The 19,335-nt window shown below is 48.9% G+C and overlaps 1 protein-coding gene and 1 pseudogene across 1 annotated transcript; one reads left to right on the forward strand and one right to left on the reverse strand.

The window, feature by feature from the left end:
- The first annotated feature begins 2,840 nt into the window (after nucleotides 1-2,840).
- LOC136510860 (protein RIK-like) lies at nucleotides 2,841-3,316 on the forward strand (annotated as a pseudogene).
- Nucleotides 3,317-5,736: 2,420 nt separating this feature from the next.
- Nucleotides 5,737-18,601, reverse strand: LOC136510861 (LEC14B protein-like). The gene is made up of 9 exons (XM_066505173.1): nucleotides 18,382-18,601; nucleotides 17,497-17,918; nucleotides 17,203-17,343; nucleotides 15,262-15,339; nucleotides 14,792-14,869; nucleotides 8,200-8,372; nucleotides 6,727-6,882; nucleotides 6,329-6,389; nucleotides 5,737-6,109 (listed from the first exon to the last, which is right to left on the reverse strand). Exons 2-9 carry the CDS (start codon nucleotides 17,875-17,877, stop codon nucleotides 6,020-6,022), a joined length of 1,158 nt encoding a protein of 385 aa, XP_066361270.1. The 5' UTR covers nucleotides 17,878-17,918; nucleotides 18,382-18,601; the 3' UTR covers nucleotides 5,737-6,019.
- Between the last annotated feature and the right edge of the window lie 734 nt (nucleotides 18,602-19,335).

The following is a 19,335-nucleotide window of genomic DNA, read 5'->3' on the forward strand; positions in this document are numbered from 1 at the left end:
CCGGTCGTTTGACCGACGCCAACTTCTCTACTGTAACAACTGACTAGACATGCCGGTCTGCCTAAGACCAGCGTTCGGTCACCTTGTGACCAGCGAGTCCAACTCCTTTTCACTTCTAACTTCTTCACCCTTGTTCAAATGTGCCAACCACCAAGTGTATCACCTTGTGCACATGTGTTAGCATATTTTCACAAACATTTTCAAGGGTGTTAGCATTTCATTAGATCCTAAATGCATATGCAATGAGTTAGAGCATCTAGTGGCACTTTAATAACCGTATTTTGATACGAGTTTTACCCTTCTTAATAGTATGGCTATTAAACCTAAATGTGATCACACTCTCTTAGTGTCTTGATCACCAAAAAAATAGCTCCTATGGTTTATACCTTTGCCTTGTGCTTTTGTTTTTCTCTTTCTTCTTTTCCAAGTCCAAGCACTTGATCATCACCATGGCATCATCATCATGCTATGATCTTCATTTGCTTCACCACTTGGAATGTGCTACCTATCTCATGATCACTTGATAAACTAGGTTAGCACTTAGGGTTTTATCAATTCACCAAAACCAAACTAGAGCTTTTAGCTGAGCCTTCAGCGTCCGATCATTTCCAGTAAGGTTCCAGAAATGAATTTCTTCGATCGGACGCATCCGGTCATGCTCGACCGGACGAATTTTTTCGATCGGACGCATCCGGTCATGCTCGACCGGACACACCCAGTGTCTGGTCACTCGGCGACACCTCTATGCATGACCATGTCAGTGTGATCGGACGCAGCCAGCTAGCATCCGATCATTTCAGCGCCAGCGTCCGGTCGACGACCGACGCTGTGCTTCTTCTGCTGCTACTAACCGGACGCGCCAGTCCTTCAGAGAGCAGCGTCCGGTCACTTACAATGACCTCTGTCTTTTCTGTCTAGGGTGCCGGTGGCACCATCGGACTGTCCACACTCTATGGGCAGACACTCCTCTGATGAAGTTCCTAACCCTTGCTCAAATGTGCCAACCACCAAGTGTATCACTTTGTGCACATGTGTTAGCATATTTTCACAAATATTTTTAAGGGTGTTAGCACTCCACTAGATCCTAAATGCATATGCAATGAGTTAGAGCATCTAGTGGCATTTTGATAACCATATTTCGATACGAGTTTCACCCCTCTTAATAGTATGACTATCGATCCTAAATATGATCACACTCACTAAGTGTCTCGATCACCAAAACAAAATAGCTCCTACCATTTATACCTTTGCCTTGAGCCTTTTGTTTTTGTTTTTCTTCTTTTCAAGTCCAAGCACTTGATCATCACCATGGCATCACCATCATCATGTCATGATCTTCATTTGCTTCACCACTTGGAATGTGCTATCTATCTCATGATCACTTGATAAACTAGGTTAGCACTTAGGGTTTCATCAATTCACCAAAACCAAACTAGAGCTTTCAGCTACGTCTGGTCACACCGACATGGTCATGCACAGGGGAGTCGTCGTGTGACCGGACGCTGGGTGAGTCCAGTCAAGCATGACCGGACGTGTTTGGTCATGAAAAGTCGTCTCTAGATGCTTACTGGAAATGACCGGATGCTAGGGTTTAGCATCCGGTCACTCTGAGCTGCTGCGTCCGGTCGTCACTCGACCGTTGAGATCGGGCGATCAACATTTGAAGAGAGGGGACACGTGGCACACATCGTGCGACTGGACACAGAGGTCCAGCGTCTGATCAATATGACCAGAGCGTCCGGTCACCCCATGTTGTGCCCAGTAAAGAGGCACAATGACTCTATTTCGTGGGGGCTTCTATTTAAGCCCCATGGCCGGCTCAAGCTCACTCTCTTGGCCATTTACATTGACATAGCAACCTTGTGAGCTTAGCCAAAGTCCTCCCACTCATCTCTATCATTGATTCATCATCTTTGTGAGATTGGGACAGAATCTAAGTGCATTGCTTGAGTGTTTGCATCTAGAGGCACTTGGTGTTCGTGTTTCGCTGTGGGATTCGCTTGTTACTCTTGGTGGTTGCTACTACCTAGACGGCTTGGAGCAGCGAGGATCATCGAGCGGAGGATGGTGATTGTCTCTGGCTCCGATCGTGGTGATTGTGAGGGGTTCTTGACCTTTCCCCGGTGGAGAGCTAAAAGGTACTCTAGTGGATTGCTCGTGGCTTGTGTGATCCTTATCTTGTGTTGGTTGTGCGGCACCCTATCGAGGGTTTGGCGTGTGATGCCAATTAGTGTGTGAACCTCCATGTCAGTGAATCACCACAACGAGGAGTAGCTTGCTAGCAAGCAAGTGAACCTCGGTAAAAAATCATTGTGTTTATCATTTGATTCTGAAGTGATTGGTCTTCATTGGTATTCATTCTTGTGATTGATTGGCTCCTTTCTCGACACCGCGGTATAAATAAATTGCTCACTCTCTTTACTTTACCGCAAACTAGTTGTTAAGCTCTTTAGTGTAGCTAGTTGTGAGAGTTTGTTAGTTTGGTTAGTGTGGCTCTTTAGTTAGCTTTTGAGAGCACACTAACTTAGTGTAGTGTCATAGCTATTGTGTGGTTAGAAACTATATAAACTAGAATTGAGATAGGTGGCTTGCTATTTTAGTAGGCTAGCGCAACACTTGCTTCGCCTCATAATTGTCTAACCGGTTTGTTAAGTGTTGTTGTAGAAATTTTTAATAGGCTATTCACCCCCTCTAGCCATTAGGACCTTTCAAACTGGAAACATGATCATTGTTTGAGCACCTGAACTGGGAATGCTTGAGTAGCTAGTGAGTGAGCTGTTGCATTGAGTTTTTTGTTTATCTTTGCCACCTTGGATCTGCATCTAACACACGTGAATTTGATGGATGAGTTTTCTTATTTTCTTTCATCTTTCCAGAACTCACAGCTGGGTCCAAATTTGTTAAGATAGGTTTAGATAGTTTATGTAACATTGGGAGCTCATCAATTGCACCTCCAAAGAAAGTTCATCCTAGATAAAATGGAATGCTTCTGCTAGAAGAAGCGGACATGTCATCACATCTCTCTATATCCACTAAGATGCCAGCACCACCCCTGAAGAGCATGCTACCGCCGCCACCCAAAAACATGCCACCGCCACCGCCCAAGACCATGCCTTCGCCGCCATCGTCCAAAAACATGCCACCGCCGCCAAATTTCCCTTTAGATGAGTTATTGTCAAGAAACGAGAGCAAGACTTTTGCTTTAAAGGAGCTGATAGCACCTCCAAGGCCCTTGGATGCAAGATCAGTCTTGCCATCTCAATGACAACCAAAGGAGCCTAAGGAACAAACAAAAGCCACACCTAAACCTCCATAATGCATTGTTACACTTGTTACATCTCTACATGTAAGATCTGTACCCATACATCAACAATTTGATATGTAGTCTGTAACCAACATTGATATTTATTCATTTTTTGTTAACAGTTACATCTAAAGCTGTTGAACACTGAAAAGATGAACACAAGCTTTGCTCAAACATGGCGACCACAGATCAAGTTAAGCTACCACAGATCAAGTTGAGCTCACTAGAAGCTAACCATAGATTTGTAACTTAATAAGAAGGTTTGGACCTCATCAGTACACAAAAGAAACAGGGAGCCACAACTCCAACACAACCAACCCACACTTACATTAGCTGACTAACACACATTCTAGCTGTTCACTTCCACATGACAGCAACAATAAATGCACCAATCAGGACACCTACAAAGCAAAAAAAAAAACTGGTGATACAATTGAACAATCAAGCACAATATGACATTTCTTCGTGTCCAGCTCAGGCTTCGGCTCAGCAGGTTCGACCTTCAGTTTCCATAGATCAGCTACTACACTATCCACAGTTTGGTTCAACTCTTGCAATTCTTCCTTCAACTCGGCATAACAGTCAGCTGATGTCTCCTTACCAGTCTGCCACCGGCGTTCCCTTGCTTCCAAGGCCTTAATCTGCATCTCAGAGCAGATGAAGCCACAGGTAGTATGATCACCCTACACACAAAAAAGCATCAATCAGAGTAGCATCAAGAGACACAGTGAGGTCACCAATGTCAAGAATCCTAACCTTAATGTTGTACGGGCACGTGAGAAACCACTGACCCTTTGTCGCTGGCTGCTTGCTCTGGATCCGGACCAAAGGAACATGGCAATAAGGGCACTCCCTTCTGCCGCTGCCCGTCGCGCTCAAGCCCGTCGAAGGTACCTTCATCGGGCTTCCAGTCCACTGCCCGGCCATGCTCCAATCGTTCGGGATCCGGGAGGACAGCTCGGGCGTGGGCGCGGGCTCCAGGACACTAGCGGCGGCAGCTGACTCGGGCGCAGGCGCGGGCTCCAGGACGCCGGCGGCTAGGGTTAGGGTTCGGATCCCCGCCGTCGCCGTGTCGGGAGGACGAGCGAGAGATAGAGTGAGCGCGAGGAGGAGAAGGGACTGAGAGATGGGGCCACGGGCGCAGCGCAGGGCTCTTTCATCTTCGGACAGGGGCAAAATCATCCATACAGAAAAGAGAACAGTGCGCATACGACTGCCAGTGGGTCCACGCAGCTGGAAAACGTAGAGAATGGCGAAACTCAGTGAAACGATGAATTATAATGGTAGATCTCAAAATAGACGAATTTTAATGGTAGATCTCAAAATTCTAAAAATTATAATGGTACCCATCCAAATAACTCTATTTTTTCCCTGCGCAGAAGGTGCGGAAGCACGAGACGCTTCCGGATATAGGGCATTCCGTTCTCTCCAGCTGAGTATAAATTCCGTCCCCCCTTGGCCTCTCCCGCACCGTCTATTCTTGGGCTGTTGGCCTCACGTTTTTCATGCTCCCAGGATTATTTACCATCGTTACGATGTGAGTGGCGAGAGGCTTGCACCCAACTGTTTCCCTTCCTCCCAACACAGTTGAGAAGTCAGCACAATGACTCGTATCCTTGGCCACACATGATTTTCTTCTTCCCCTCTGTTTTTTTTGTTCCTGTTGCTCTGTCGATTATTGCAGGGGCTTTTCTTTTCGTCTCTCTTTAGGTCCTGCCAGATTTTTTTTTTTCCTTTTTGATGTTTTCTGTTGTAGCACCGGTGTGTTTCGGATGATGTTGCTGTTTTGTCCTTGACCTGAGCTGTGGGCTGCACGCGGCGACCAGAGGGAGCGCGACCGGCAGAGGGCGCAGGCGCGGCGGCCCGTGGCCAAGGGGCGCGACGACGGGCTCACCCCGGAGCAGCGGCGGGAGCGGGACGGCAAGGCGCTGCAGGAGAAGGCTGCCAGGAAGGCGGCGCAGGCCGCGCGAGGAGGAGGCGCCGACGCCAAGGGCGGCAAGAACGCCAACGGCAAGAAGTAGCAGCCGGGATCTTCGGATTTGCGGGAGGTTTCTCCTGATCTGGCGAAATTGGTTGGGTTGTCTTGGCAGTTTTAGAAGATGGTGATGGAGAAAGCTATGTTCGTGTTGGAACTTGGAAGATCTGTATTGCTTCGATCTGGGAATGCAATGCGATTTCATTGGTGTTGTCACTTTGCTTTGCAAGCGTTCTGCAGTAGAAAACAATCGCAAAACACAATGGCGCTGGCACTTTGCTTCACAGTAAAATTTATGCAAGTATAGCAAAGATAACCAGAAAAAATAAACAGCGTTGGCACTTTGCTTTGCAAGCGATTTACTGTAGCGCAATAAGGCCCGTTTGAAGGTAATTTTATTTACAAAAAAGGATGAGCTCATTGCTCATCAAATCAAAAGTTAACGAACATCGACAACCAAACCAAACACACGTATATATTTATGAAACAACTTCATATTCACAAAGGTTTCAGTTCAGTATATTTACAAATTATACAGTTCACCACTACAACACATGATCTTCTTTCTTTTTTATGAGCTGTGCTTACTTTTTTTCGTGTAAGATTGCGTATGTTTTTGTAGCCCACGACCACGAACAGTAAATAAAGATCACTCGCTGCCCGGTCGACTCAATCGACATCAGAAGCCTCTTGATCACGTGCACTGGTCCATTTCGCTACACGGCCGGCCCAGGATGAGCTCACAAGCGTGGGCTCAAATGGGGGTGCCAGCTGCAGTCACGGATGGCCATTTGATGCCATTTCAGCTTCGCAACTTGCGATCCACTTACCTGCAACACGAAACGAAACTGAGAATCAACTGGCATTGTTTATCAGTAAGAAACTTGTGTTCTGTGTTCTCGTCAGATCATGCACAATTTCTCGGCAGGTAAAACGAAGTTCTTTATCCACTGCTGTGAAAAATGGCATAGGCATGCATTCATCGAGCAGACAGATTACCACCATGGAATGCGTGGTATAAATGAAGTGCGTGTCGGGACGAAACATACCACATCATAGATGTGAACGCAGGAATCATACGACCCTGTATATATGTACTTTTTCCCAGTGCTGCAGAAACAAAAATTATACATCAATGAGGTGAGCTCCTAGATATATATACGGTATAACTGGATAAACAGCGGCCGCGTTCGGCTGGCTGGTGGCTGGCTGGCCAGCTGGCCAGCGCACTCACATGTTTACTGTTCACGTGAACAGTGATATCAGGCAGAACAATATTTTTCTCTCACAACAATCAGCCGGAACAGTATTTTGGCTTATTTTTCCGTCCTGCCGAACAGGCCCAGCACTTGTAAAATCAAAATCCTATTGGCTGCTCGTATGATAAGGAGACGTAACTAGTAGAACTGTCAATAAAATCATACCAGAATGGAGGTAAAAGGGTCACCTGTAAGCAGGAGAAAAGTAGCAACGGATCAATGTCCGGAGGACTGAATGTCCACGGTATGTCGCTAATGACTGATCATGCGGATGCTTTAACTGTTTATGCTGCTGCGGATACCTTGAATATCTGTAGTCCCAAGTTGGGGCTCCATCTGCACTACTGCATAGAAGAATAGAGTAATTTTATACTGTAAGATGGCCACTTAATCTTAAGGTTGAGCAGCTCCTTTAAGATAAGAAAATGGAGTCGGCAAACTGGCCGCTGTTGAGGGTGGCAACACATAATCCTCGTGTACATCAGACACATTTGGCATTGGTGCCTTAACACACTGTCATTCCACCTCGTACACATGGAGTAATGTGGGTGGTATTATGATCATATGCCCATAAATCATTGTAAGCACATTTACAATGACAAAAAGGAGCAAAACAGAAAAGAGAAGGCAAAATGTGCCACATATTGTATATGAATTTATGTTGGTAGAAGAATGCGGATGGCTAGGTGGAGTGGTGGACTTGTATTTAGATTCAGAGAAAGTACCTATCAGCATTGGACGTCATTTTCCTGACATCCCACAGTTTGGTTAAATAAAACTGGATATATACTCAAGTTTTGAAGCCAAATTATATACTCTATTGACTACACACTACAGTTTGTTCTTGTTTGGCTATTTGTGCAGGAGATGCGGGCTTTGCAGAGAGCTGCAAGGTGATGTCAAAAGAAAATGAGAAGCTTGAGGTAACATCTATGGTAATAATTTTTAGGTTCTTTAGTTTGTATAAGCTATCCACATGCAAGATGATAAATGGTATAATTGTTGTGGCCAGTATTATTTTCTCCCACTCATCTGTCATTGGCTGATGGGTAGGATTGTAGGATAGATGATGAGCTACATTAAATGTAGTTTTCTCATGTTTATGTAGGGAAAAAAAATCTTAAGTAAATATTTGGATCTAACGTTCTGTGCAAAACTACTCTTAGATCATATTATCCTTTTGCTTAATACTGGCCATCCTTTTGCAAAACTACTGAATATGAAAGGGTCAGCATTTTCAAGAAACATATTGTCCTTTTGCTTAATCTGGATTGCCGCTGATTTACATCATATTGTTGTGGGTGGATTAAGAGTCCTCTCTGGGGTCCTATTTTGCAGAAATTATTCGGAAGACAAGGACAGTCATGGAGTGATTGCACTGGTTTTGTAGGGACTGCATAGATAGATCAATGTGGCTTGGGTATGGTGCCATATGTTATTTGTCTAATATGCCTTGTGCCAGTGTCATTTCTTAAAAAAAATGGAGTCCTAACCTAGCAAAACACTGAACTTTCAGTGCTAAGTTCAGTGCTATGGAAACAGCTTTGACAAAGCACAATTAGCTAAGTACTTCAAATTTGGTAGAATTAACTTTGGACTTAATGTGGGCCGTAGCATTAGCATGGGCAATATACTAGTATATTTAGATTCAGAAAAAGTACCTATCAGCATTGGACGTCATTTTCCTGACATCCCACAGTTTGATTGCTTGGTCTTTTCCATTGGATATGAAACTTCGACCATCTCCACGACTATCAATGTGTGTTACCCCATGCAAATGTCCAGTCAAAACTCCGGCAGCTTGTCCTGTGGACAAACACCGCCTGTCCCAGACCTGCAGACTACAAAGGTCACATACTGCAGCACTGCTGAAATGAAAGCAATTTAGAAGATTAAACATTTTCCTTTATGTTCCCAGGGAGATCTCAGAATATCCAGCCCTAAAGAACTGAAACAGGACTGCCAAAAATCCATAACTGACTATTGTTCATTCCACATCTTCTCTCATTCTAACACATATAACCCGTCAACTATTTTTTGGCTCACATTAGCTCGCAAATTACTAAAATTAGGACACTTCAATCCCTAATAACATTTGTTTTTTTTTTCTCGTTGTAAAAGTTGCGTTTTAAGTTTAGGTGATGGTAGATAACATCACCCAGTATGTTATGAACTAGTTTCATCCTGTTTATTATCATCAAACATTTTAATATCATTGGGATTAAAGCAGTTTCAAGTGCTCCAACCTAATACTAATAGTCATGAAAATATTTCATAACATAGGCATCTATCATCCCACAAAATTTCAACTTGGGGGGGGGGGGGGGGGGGGGGGGGGGGGGGGGACGACATAATTGATCATGGGTTACTCTGAACTGAAAAATAGTTTTGAGGGGTTATCCAGACAACTAAAAACATCCTACGAAATACAAATTGACTCCCCACCCCCTAAAAAGAATGTGGACTGCCACTAAAGAAACCTTAGACATGCGTTGTCACGGCTTCGCAGGGAGTAGGAGTGAGTGGTGGCTGGCCGTGGTGTGAACCCTCGACGGTGAACTGGCGGCGCCGTGACCGGCACCTGAACCCTGGATGACAAGAGGGTGACGGTGAACAGTATTTTCGGCTGGGCACCCAAGAGAGACGGTGAGTCTCAATCCCAGGTTATCTCCTTCATTCATCGAATGGTTTGCCATATAGGCTGATACAAGCATGCCACTAATTTAGGGATAACAACTAAACATGCATAACAAACTAACATGCAGCTAACAAACTCCACACAAATTATTCCTGTGATCTAACAAACTAACTGACTCAAATAACTACTTGTGACTCAGCCATCAGCCGGGCTGGCTCCACCACCTGGTGCCGGCGACTCAGCCACTGCTGAGACGTCTCTTGCATTCATAGGTCCGACCGACCATAACATCTCTCCCCTCCTTCTGAAACAGCTCGTCCTCGAGCTGGAATGAAGGGTGGGCCGCCCGAAACTCATCCACCAGCTCCCATGTAGAGTCGGACACAGGCAAGTCCACCCACTGGACTAGCACGTGCCATGCACCGCGGCGAAGGCTGGCGCGCAGCACGCGTTCTGGCCGCAGAAGAGGACGACCATGGCGAAGCGGTGGCAGTGCTGGGACTGTTGATGGGGGCGGACCACGGAGTGGCTTGAGCACACCAACATGAAACACATCATGAATTCGAGCACCTTCCGGCAGCTGTAGACGATACGCCACCGTTCCAATGCGCTCGAGCACCTTGAAAGGGCATGCATACTTGGGGCCAAGCTTGCCACGGCGACCCAGAACTAGGGACTGGGTAGGGCGGTGGAGAAGACGAAGCCACACCCAGTCCCCAACCGAGAACTCCAGCGCGCGGTGTTTGTTGTCGTAGTGGCGGCGCGCGTACTCCTGTGCCTGAAGAAGCCGAGCACGCACCTCGGCTAAGAACTCGTCCCGGTTGGCGAGCAAGGCGTCTACGACGTCAGTCTGCGCCTGGCCAGGCGCATAGGGCAGGAGCTCCGATGGTGGACGGCCGTAGACCACCGTGAACGGCGACGTCCGGAGCGCGGTGTGGTAGGCGGTGTTGTAGCAAAACTCCGCCCACGGTAGCCAGTCGAGCCAGTCGCGCGGCCGATCTCTAGTGAGGCAGCGGAGGTACATTGCGATGGTCTTGTTCACCGCCTCTGACTGACCATCCGTCTGCGGGTGGAAAGCCGTGCTCATGCGGAGTTGTACCCCAGCCAGTCGAAACAGATCGCGCCAGACGTTGCCGGTGAAGACGGGATCACGGTCGCTGATGATGGAGTCGGGGAAACCGTGAAGCCGCACTATGTCGTGGAAGAATGCGCGCGCGACGGAGGATGCCGTGTACGGGTGGCCCAGCGGGATGAAGTGGGCGTACTTCGAGAACCTGTCGACGACGGTGAGGATGACGCTCTTGCCATGGACCCTCGGAAGCGCCTCGACGAAGTCCATGGCAATGTCCGCCCATACCCGGGATGGAACCGGCAGGGGCTGCAGCAGTCCCGCAGGGTGCAGCGCCTCCGTCTTGTTACGCTGGCATGTCGTGCAGGCGAGGACGAAGTCCCGGACCACACGGCGGTCGTGTTCGACGAAGAACTCGGTGCGGAGGCGCTGTAGCGTCTTCTGTATGCCCTCATGTGCCGCTGTATGAGCCAGCTGGAGGACGTCGTCGAGGACGGCCGACGAGTTGGACACGAACACACGTCCTTTGAAGAGGATGAGGCCGTCCTTCACCCGCCACTCGGAGCCGTGCGCGCCAGCCGCAACGGCGTCCCGGCGGGAACGTAGCTCGTCCGACGAGTTGATCTCCCGGCGCAGGTCCTCGAACAGATGGAACGTGGGCACCGAGATGGATGCCAACGCCGAAGCCGCGGCCGGAAGTGCGGACAGCAGAGGGTCATCACCGTCCCGGCGTGAAAGAGCATCAGCCACGGTGTTGAGGCTGTCAGACCTGTACTCCACCCTGAAATCATACCCAAAGAGTTTGCTAATCCAATGGTGTTGGGGTATTGTAGACAAGCGCTGATCGAGCATGAACTTCAGCGCGTAGTGGTCCGTGCGGACGACGAAAGCACGACCCCAAAGGTACGGCCTCCAGTGCCGGACCGCCTACACTAGGCCGATGAGCTCCCGCTCGTACGCCGCGACCTTGAGATGGCGCGCAGCGAACGGTCTGCTGAAGAACGCGACTGGCCCGGCGCCTTGATGTAGGACTGCACCGAAGCCCGAGCCCGACGCGTCGCAATCGACGGTGAACTCCTTGGTGAAATCCGGCAGGTGCAGCACAGGAGCCGTAGATAGCGCCTTTTTCAGGCCGTCAAACGCCGCTGTTGCGGCCTCCGTCCACCGGAAACCGTCCTTCCGCAGGAGTTGAGTCAGTGGCGCTGCGATGGTGCCGTACTCCTTGATGAAGCGCCGGTAATATCCGGCTAAGCCGAGAAATCCCCGCAGACCCCTGGCTGAGCATGGCCGCGGCAAGGATTGGACAGCTCCCACTTTGGTCTCGTCCATGGCGACGCCCTCCTGCGAAATCACATGGCCCAAGTAATGGACCGAAGACGAGGCGAAGAAGCACTTGGAGCGTTTGATGTGCAGCCGGTGCGTGCGGAGAATGTCGAGGACGGCGCGCAGCTGCTGTAGGTGCTCGGTCCACGTGGCGCTGTAGATGAGGATGTCGTCGAAGAACACCAAAACGCAGCGGCGAAGGAACGACCTGAGGGTGAAGTTCATGAGAGCTTGGAATGTTGACGGCGCGTTGGACAGGCCGAAGGGCATGACCAGGAACTTGAAGTGGCCATGGTGAGTGCGGAACGCCATCTTGGCGACGTCCACGGGGTGAACCCGCACTTGGTGATACCCTGAGCGAAGATCGAGCTTTGTGAAAAATTTGGCGCCATGGAGCTCATCTAGCAGCTCCTCAACAACCGGAATAGGGAACTTGTCTTTGTTGCGGCGTTCAGAGCGCGGTAGTCGACACAAAACCGCCACGAGCCGTCCTGTTTCTTGACAAGCAGCACCGGTGCCGAGAACGGTGATGTGCTGGGCCGTATGATACCTTGCTGGAGCATCTCTTCACATTGCTTCTCCAGCTCATCTTTCTGGAGTTGGGGGTACCGGTAAGGGCGCACCGCGATGGGTTCTGTAGCCGGCTTCAGATGGGTCCGGTGGTCACACGGGCGGGCTGGTGGCAGCCCCGCCGGCATGGCGAAGACATCGGCGTAGGAGTCCAGCAAGCGCTCAAGCAGGGCCGGTTCCGTGACCTTGGCTGTGAAGAGATGACGAGCTTGGAGGCGGCCAGTGGGAGGAATATCGGTGCACGTGGACCCGATCCCCTTCCAAAGCACCCGGCGACCATTGTGATTGAACGCCATACAAAGGTCGTCGAAGTCCCACAGGATGGGCCCGAGGGTGCACAGCCATGTGGTACCGAGGATCATGTCATAGCAGTCGAGGCCGATGGAGTAGCAGTCGATAGTGAAGAACTCGTCGCCGATCCGGATTGCGACATCCCGCACGAGACCACTACAGGGCACACGGTCGCCGTTGGCCACCGTGACGTGAGCGCCCCTGCTGTCGTGGAACCGAAGGTCGGCTCGGTGGCCAGTTGGCAAGTTGATGAAATTATGCGTCAAGCCAGAGTCGATCAACGCCGTGAACTCCTGGTCACCCATGCGGACACGGATCTGCATGGTGTCCTCCGTGCGGATGCCCGTGATGGCCGAGAGGGAGATCAGGGGCGCATCAGGGTCGAACGCGTGCGGCGCCTCGCCTGCAGCTGCTGCACCCGCTGGTGTGACGTCGTCGTCGTCCGGTTCCTCAACGATGTAGTCCTCCGCCTCGAGGTAGAAGAGCCGCGTGCACTTGTGGCCGCGGACATAGGCCTCGTCACAGTTGTAACAAAGGCCTTGCTTGCGACGCGCTGCCATCTCGTCCGGGGACAGCCGCTTGAAGGAGCGCGGGGGCGCCGTCGTTGATGACGCAGCCGAGGTCGGTGCGCCTTGGAGGGATGCTGGCGCTGGCAGGGCAGCCTGGGGCCCTGGGACGCGCCGTGGAGGCCGTGGTGGCGGTGTCGGAAGAGCGAGGAGGTTGGTCGCATTCGGCGTTCGTAGGCACGCACCAGCCGCACGGCCCGCTGGAGGTCCTGTGGCTCGTGAGCTCGACGTCGACGCGGAGAGCCTCAGGCAGTCCCCCGGTAAAGAGTTGGGCCTGCTGTAGTGGAGCGAGGCGACCGGCGTGTGCGAGCCGCGCCTGGAACAACTCCAGGTAAGCCTCGACGGTGGAGGGGAACGGCAATCGGGCCAAGTCCGCCAGGTGATTCGTGCTGATCGGTGGTCCAAATCGCTGGTGACAGATACGCTTGAACTCGTCCCAGTCAGGCTCGCCAGCGTCGCGCTCCAGGGTGATGTACCACTGTTGAGCCGTGCCGCTCAAGTGGTAGGAAGCGAGCCAGACACGATCTGCGTCCGTGGTCTGCTGGGCGCGAAAGAATTGCTCGCACTTGTTGAGCCACCCGAGCGGATCTACCTTGCCGTCAAAGGTGGGAAAGGAGAGTTTGTGGTAGCGTGGCACGGTATGGCCCTGAGGTCCTTGTGGAACATGAAGGTGCGGCGGCGCACAGTGCATGGTGGCAGCCGGCAAGGAGGTGTTATGTGGTGTGTAACAGCCACCGTGGAGGATGGTGGACATAGATGGCACTAGGGATGGCGAAGGGGGAAATGATATCTGGGTGATGGGAACCCCCACCGATGGCTGTGGAGGCAGGGATCCGGTCGCTGTGAGTTGGGCGGGCTGGGCCGGTGGTGCAAATGCCGTGGATGACACCGGGGGCACCTCCAAAGGGATTGGCGCAGAGGCCGGCAGCGAAGGGATGCCGCCGTAGCCGGGCAGCCCGTACTGGACCGGCGATGACAATGGCGGCAAGCGGTGCTCGAGTGCCGCCATGCGCAGCGACAGGTCGCCCAGCTGGTGCTGTATCTGGTAGATGGCCACCGTGAGGGTATTGAACGCCTCGGCGGGGGACGTCGGCGGCGTGTACAACTGCTGAGTGGCCGAAGTGGTCATGATGGCATTGGTGGCAGCGGGTGTGACTGGGTTGACGATGATGGCGGAAGCAGATGGGTTTATGGGGGCGACGGGGTCGGCGGTGGTGGGCGTAGCGGGGGCCGAAGACGACATGGTCTCTGATACCAGGTTGTCACGGCTTCGCAGGGAGTAGGAGTGAGTGGTGGCTGGCCATGGTGTGAACCCTCGGCGGCGAACTGGCGGCGCCGTGACCGGCGCCTGAACCCTGGATGACAAGAGGGTGACGATAAACAGTATTTTTGGCTGGGCACCCAAGGGAGACGGTGAGTCTCAATCCCAGGTTATCTCCTTCATTCATCGAATGGTTTGCCATATAGGCTGATACAAGCATGCCACTAATTTAGGGATAACAACTAAACATGCATAACAAACTAACATGCAGCTAACAAACTCCACACAAATTATTCCTGTGATCTAACAAACTAACTGACTCAAATAACTACTTGTGACTCAGCCATCAGCCGGGCCGGCTCCACCACCTGGTGCCGGCGACTCAGCCACTGCTGAGACGTCTCTTGCGTTCATAGGTCCGGCCGACCATAACATGCGTTTACTCAGGTATGACGAACAAATCTGAGGAATAATTCGATAAAATATGTCAATGGAGAAAACAAATAATTTTACATAATTTAGAACAGCAACCTACCTTGCATAAAGTGTCGTCACTTCCAGAATATATGAGATGGCCGGTTTCATCAGCAAATGCTACTGTATTGACATCAGACTGGAAAGATCAAAATCGAATGATAACATCATTCTATATACCAAAACAGATAAATATGAAGTATAGAAATACTATCAAGATGGTAAACAATTCGCAGCCACAGAGCAAGCAAGAGAGGTTTCTGTAGCTGTGACAAAGACACATATTATTCCCCTCTGTCGGGTGCATCATAAAACATTCATATAGAAGTTTACATTCGTTTGCATTTGTCATCCAACAATGTCCAACAAATAGCATAAACGGAAAAAGGCTACCATGATTGGAAACTTTTCCTATGTATATGGCCTAACTTATTTTGGCTACTATATCAAAGCAAAAGTCAGCTACACCCCAGTGGACTTCCACAACAGTTCACTTCACACCCACAACTTTCAAAATGCTCTACCATTTACTTGGTAATCAACATGCAGAGGAAGTGGACAACAAGAAGAGGAACTCGTCACCACCAAAGTTAAGTTCCTGGCTCCTAGCTATTTACCAAGGTAGCATGAGCAGCGTAACCTGTCAAATTGTGATTAAATTGAAGAGGATTAGTGGTACAGCAGCACGAAATGAGTCATGGGAATAGATAGGGGTGTTCGACACTAGAAATCTGCCTTTTCTTTCTTAAAGATAGAAGCTAGCTAGAGGACACCTTTATAAACCCGTTCAATTTGACTTAAAAATACAGGCCAGAACCACCCTTCCACACCTTTCTCCAGCTCATAATTCAGTGACCTTACTTGATAGCTCATAAGCATTTCTCCATCATGTCCTGTTTCCATCCTTGGTCAGAGCCTCTCATATTTCTTCCATCAACTTACGCTTTCTCTGCTGCTTCTCTACAGCCGGTGGCATCTTCCCTCTACCCAGAACTAACTTGTCCCAAAGCAAGCATAATTAAATCTCTTAAAAAAATTGTGCAATGAAAGATACAAGTGTTCATAGGGGTGGATGTTAATCAGTTCTTGATTGGCGCCTCTGCACCTGAGGCACCATTGCCGACATTCTTCAGTGCACGAGAATTTCTTGTGGTTCATGTCTAGCTTAAAATCAACCAGGCGGGAACCATGTATGCCAAATATTGCACTTGGCTTCTTAGAACATCTCCAACTTGTTTGCTGCTGTCCCAATCAGCTCCATAATCTTGAAGTGCCACAAATTTGGATACCACCAGCTCTGTAACCTCAAAGGACCTAAAATTTCGATACAGGAAGGTCAAAACTGTACTTATGCAGTTATGCCTATGCTAGTAGCTCCCAAATTTGGCATGGCAGACATCATGCCAGCAAAGGAAAATAAATCAAGCCAGGGGCTCCTGTGTCTTCTTTAAGCACACCAAATTAAATGACCCATACCACTAACCTGTTGTGAAATAGATCCACAAACAAGTAGAAGTGGCTCTGGAACCTTGGTAGGATCCGAAGGCAAGAAGGGAGTGGGAGTGTGGGACAACAGTTGGTGGATGCCACATGCTTATGTTATTTGTCAATGGATTACCTCCACAGACCCATGGGGGGGGGGGGGGGATGTGCAAAGCCTTAGCTCTCAAATCATTCTTGTCGCCTAGGAGATTTGGAAACATAAGAATGCCATGGTCTTTGAAGGTGCTAGACCAAACATTCAGAATCTCCTTCTCACAGTGGCTAATGAAAGCAGCCTGTGCTGTTTGGTTGGCACCTCAGCCTTCCATGAGCTCCTCCTTAGGTCGCTAGGCCCCGACCCTTGAGGGTGGTTGGAGGTGGAGTCCCGGGTTCGAGTCGTGGTCTCCTCGCATGGCACAGGCGAGGGTAAGGCTTGCCACTAACACCCTTCCCCAGACCCCGCACAGAGCGGGAGCTCTCTGCACTGGGTGCGCCCTTTATGTCATGAAGGACCAAATGGACTAGAAATGAAGGACCAAATGGACTAGACGAAGTCTAATCTAAAATAGTAAAATGTCCCTGTAATCTTCATTGTCCTACAGGTACTTGCAGTCATTATAGTGTATTTAATGGTTAGAACAACTTCGATACATTTAATCTTGGTAGCCAGAGTGCCAGACACAGGTAAGGTCCATATTGCAAAATTCGTTTTTAGATACTAGTCTCTTTAGATAATTGTCCACATGAAACATCCATTTACCAACTTCAACATGTTTCCACTAGAAGAACTGGAAACTACTCTAAAAAATACAATAATGAAAAAGGAAAACCTTGTTGTCAAACATGTAACCACATCTGATACTCTTCGGTTTATTCACATCTGTTGAACAGAGTTGCATATTGAATATTTCTTCTCAATAAGAAGAATAATGAAAGAGATTTATCTACAATGATGACCAATGAAAAGTGAATAAGGGTGACAAGCTAAACTTGTGAAAAGCCAGGAGAAACAAGATACCGCTGATCAGGTGATAAGGATACATCACTGATTGTCCATCTCAAACACCTAGCATGAATGTCTTTGTGTATGCTCCAGCCTCTATCAGCATCATATATTCTTATGTGACTTCCCTGAAAACGAAAAGAAACGTTATTATATTATGTTTATACATTTTAATTCTAAAAAATGCATAACATGGTGACAGAAAAGGTAAACTAAACACCGGGAAATTCTGACTTGAACTTGTTAAAAATCTCGACTATTGTTGGTTGAGCATAGCATACCTGAAAACCAGCAACAAAAAGAGTACCATCAGCAGAAAACTGTGAAACGTAAGCACGAGAATCCATCCTATCCAATAATTCAGGGCCGTTCATTGGAACATAGCGACCTAGAACAAATGCACGGTCACCAGAAGAGAACGTCCCCTTTCCAGAACAATCAATTTCCCTTCGAGATAATAACTTGGCCGTTGATATTATTCCTCTGTTGGTACCCATGGACTTGTAGCTTTCACTAAGTCCTGATCTCATTCGGGTCATATGAAAAACATTGTTATGCAATTTTGCAAATTCATCGTTCACTTGAACTGAGCCAGATCCATCAGTATTCTGCCCTTCAGGCTTATAGTATTCATCTTCTAGCCTACTCATGCCATAACCCATTCTTTCAGACTGATGAATTTATCGATTCTCTCTGCAAACGCCTATCAATATTCAGATTCAAAGGTTTGCTTATAAAAAATGGAAAGTTTCCAAGGAACAACGAAATTTTGTTACATCTTTGCAATTGCATAAAAAGGCACATACCACGTGAGAGCAGCTATGTGATCTTGAATGTGCTTTGATTAACTAGAATTCACAAGACCAATTCAAACCTCTGGTTTCTACTCTATATACACCCTATAAATTGTGGTATTGCATCATAAAATATATCAAAACAGTGAAACTGCATTTGCGAACATGCAGGAACAAAGGTTATACTACTGATAACTACTACCTAATCAGGGGCGAACCCAGTAAAGGGCATGGGTATACACATGTACACCCGATAATTTTTGCCAAAAAATAGAGTTAGTAGGCATAATACTACATGTACACTACACTTGTAATTACATCAGATTCGAATACAAATAGCTTAAGTTAGGTGAAGAAAAGGGGTAGGCATACCTGGTGGGTGCTCCGTGCTCGTCGCCGGCGAAGGGCCCAAAGAAGACCTGAGCAACTGGCTTAGGGCGGCGGCGGCTGTCGCCCAGTCGTCGCGACGAGCCCGCGAGAGAGCGAGCGAGAGAAAGAGCGCGCGCACGCCGGGGGGACGGGAGAAGCACGCGAGAGCGAGGGAGAGCGGGGGAAGAACTGGTCACTGGAGTAGCCTGGGCGGACGGGATAACAAAAAGGCCCTTCTAACGTATATCATTAAAAAAAGTTTGTAATTATATATAAGTTATTAAAAAAATTAATTATACATAAGTACCATCGTTCTCAACTTCTTTGCTCTTCACGTTATTCCGTCGGTAGTCTGTTTGTTTTTTACCATTACATATGGACTCCGTCAATCAAAAGATCCAAAATACCCTTAGAGTAGAGAAGGGTAATGAAGTTTTGTTTTCCCATATGCCACTCCTTGGCTAAGCGTTTTGGCGCCAAACTGATTTGCGTACACGTCTGTGCCTGGTGCCGGTGTCGTGCACGTCGCACCTCGCCGACGACAACGGCGCCTCCGACTTCTGGGCCGTGGCCGCGGCGCCGCCGCCTCCTCCTCCGCCGCTCGCCGGCATCATCTGGCGTTAGGATCCGGATCGTCGGATCGATTCATGACGCCATATCGCCGTCTCAGCTGGATGCACGCGTACGTACGTGCTGTTTTTTCTCCACGCCACATCGATTGATCGATCCATCAAGCTAAGTTGCATGCATGCCGTAAATATATACTGTTTCTTGCTTTGCTATAGCTTGTTTGACTGATGAGCAGTGGCGGATCTAGAAAATAAATTTAGGAGGGCTGGGAACTTATCTTCAACTCGAAACTCATCTTCAACCTCTGTCGAGAGCACTTCAGCACCTTCTTTAATGGCTGAAAAATTTATGAGGGCTAAAGGGGTCCCCAATGGAGCTGCCAGGGTA

The sequence above is a fragment of the Miscanthus floridulus genome, chromosome 16, assembly GCF_019320115.1.
Source record: "Miscanthus floridulus cultivar M001 chromosome 16, ASM1932011v1, whole genome shotgun sequence".
NCBI classification, from domain to species: domain Eukaryota; kingdom Viridiplantae; phylum Streptophyta; class Magnoliopsida; order Poales; family Poaceae; genus Miscanthus; species Miscanthus floridulus.

Excerpts from the sequence above, each read along its gene's own strand:
- LOC136510861 (XM_066505173.1), bottom strand. The coding sequence starts at position 17,877 with ATGGGTTATGGCATGAGTAGGCTAGAAGATGAATACTATAAGCCTGAA. Across the intron at positions 17,344-17,496 it reads TTTTTGTTGCTGGTTTTCAG|GGAAGTCACATAAGAATATA; the intron begins GTATGCTATGCT and ends TTTCGTTTTCAG. Across the intron at positions 6,883-8,199 it reads ATGACGTCCAATGCTGATAG|TAGTGCAGATGGAGCCCCAA; the intron begins GTACTTTTTCTG and ends TCTTCTATGCAG.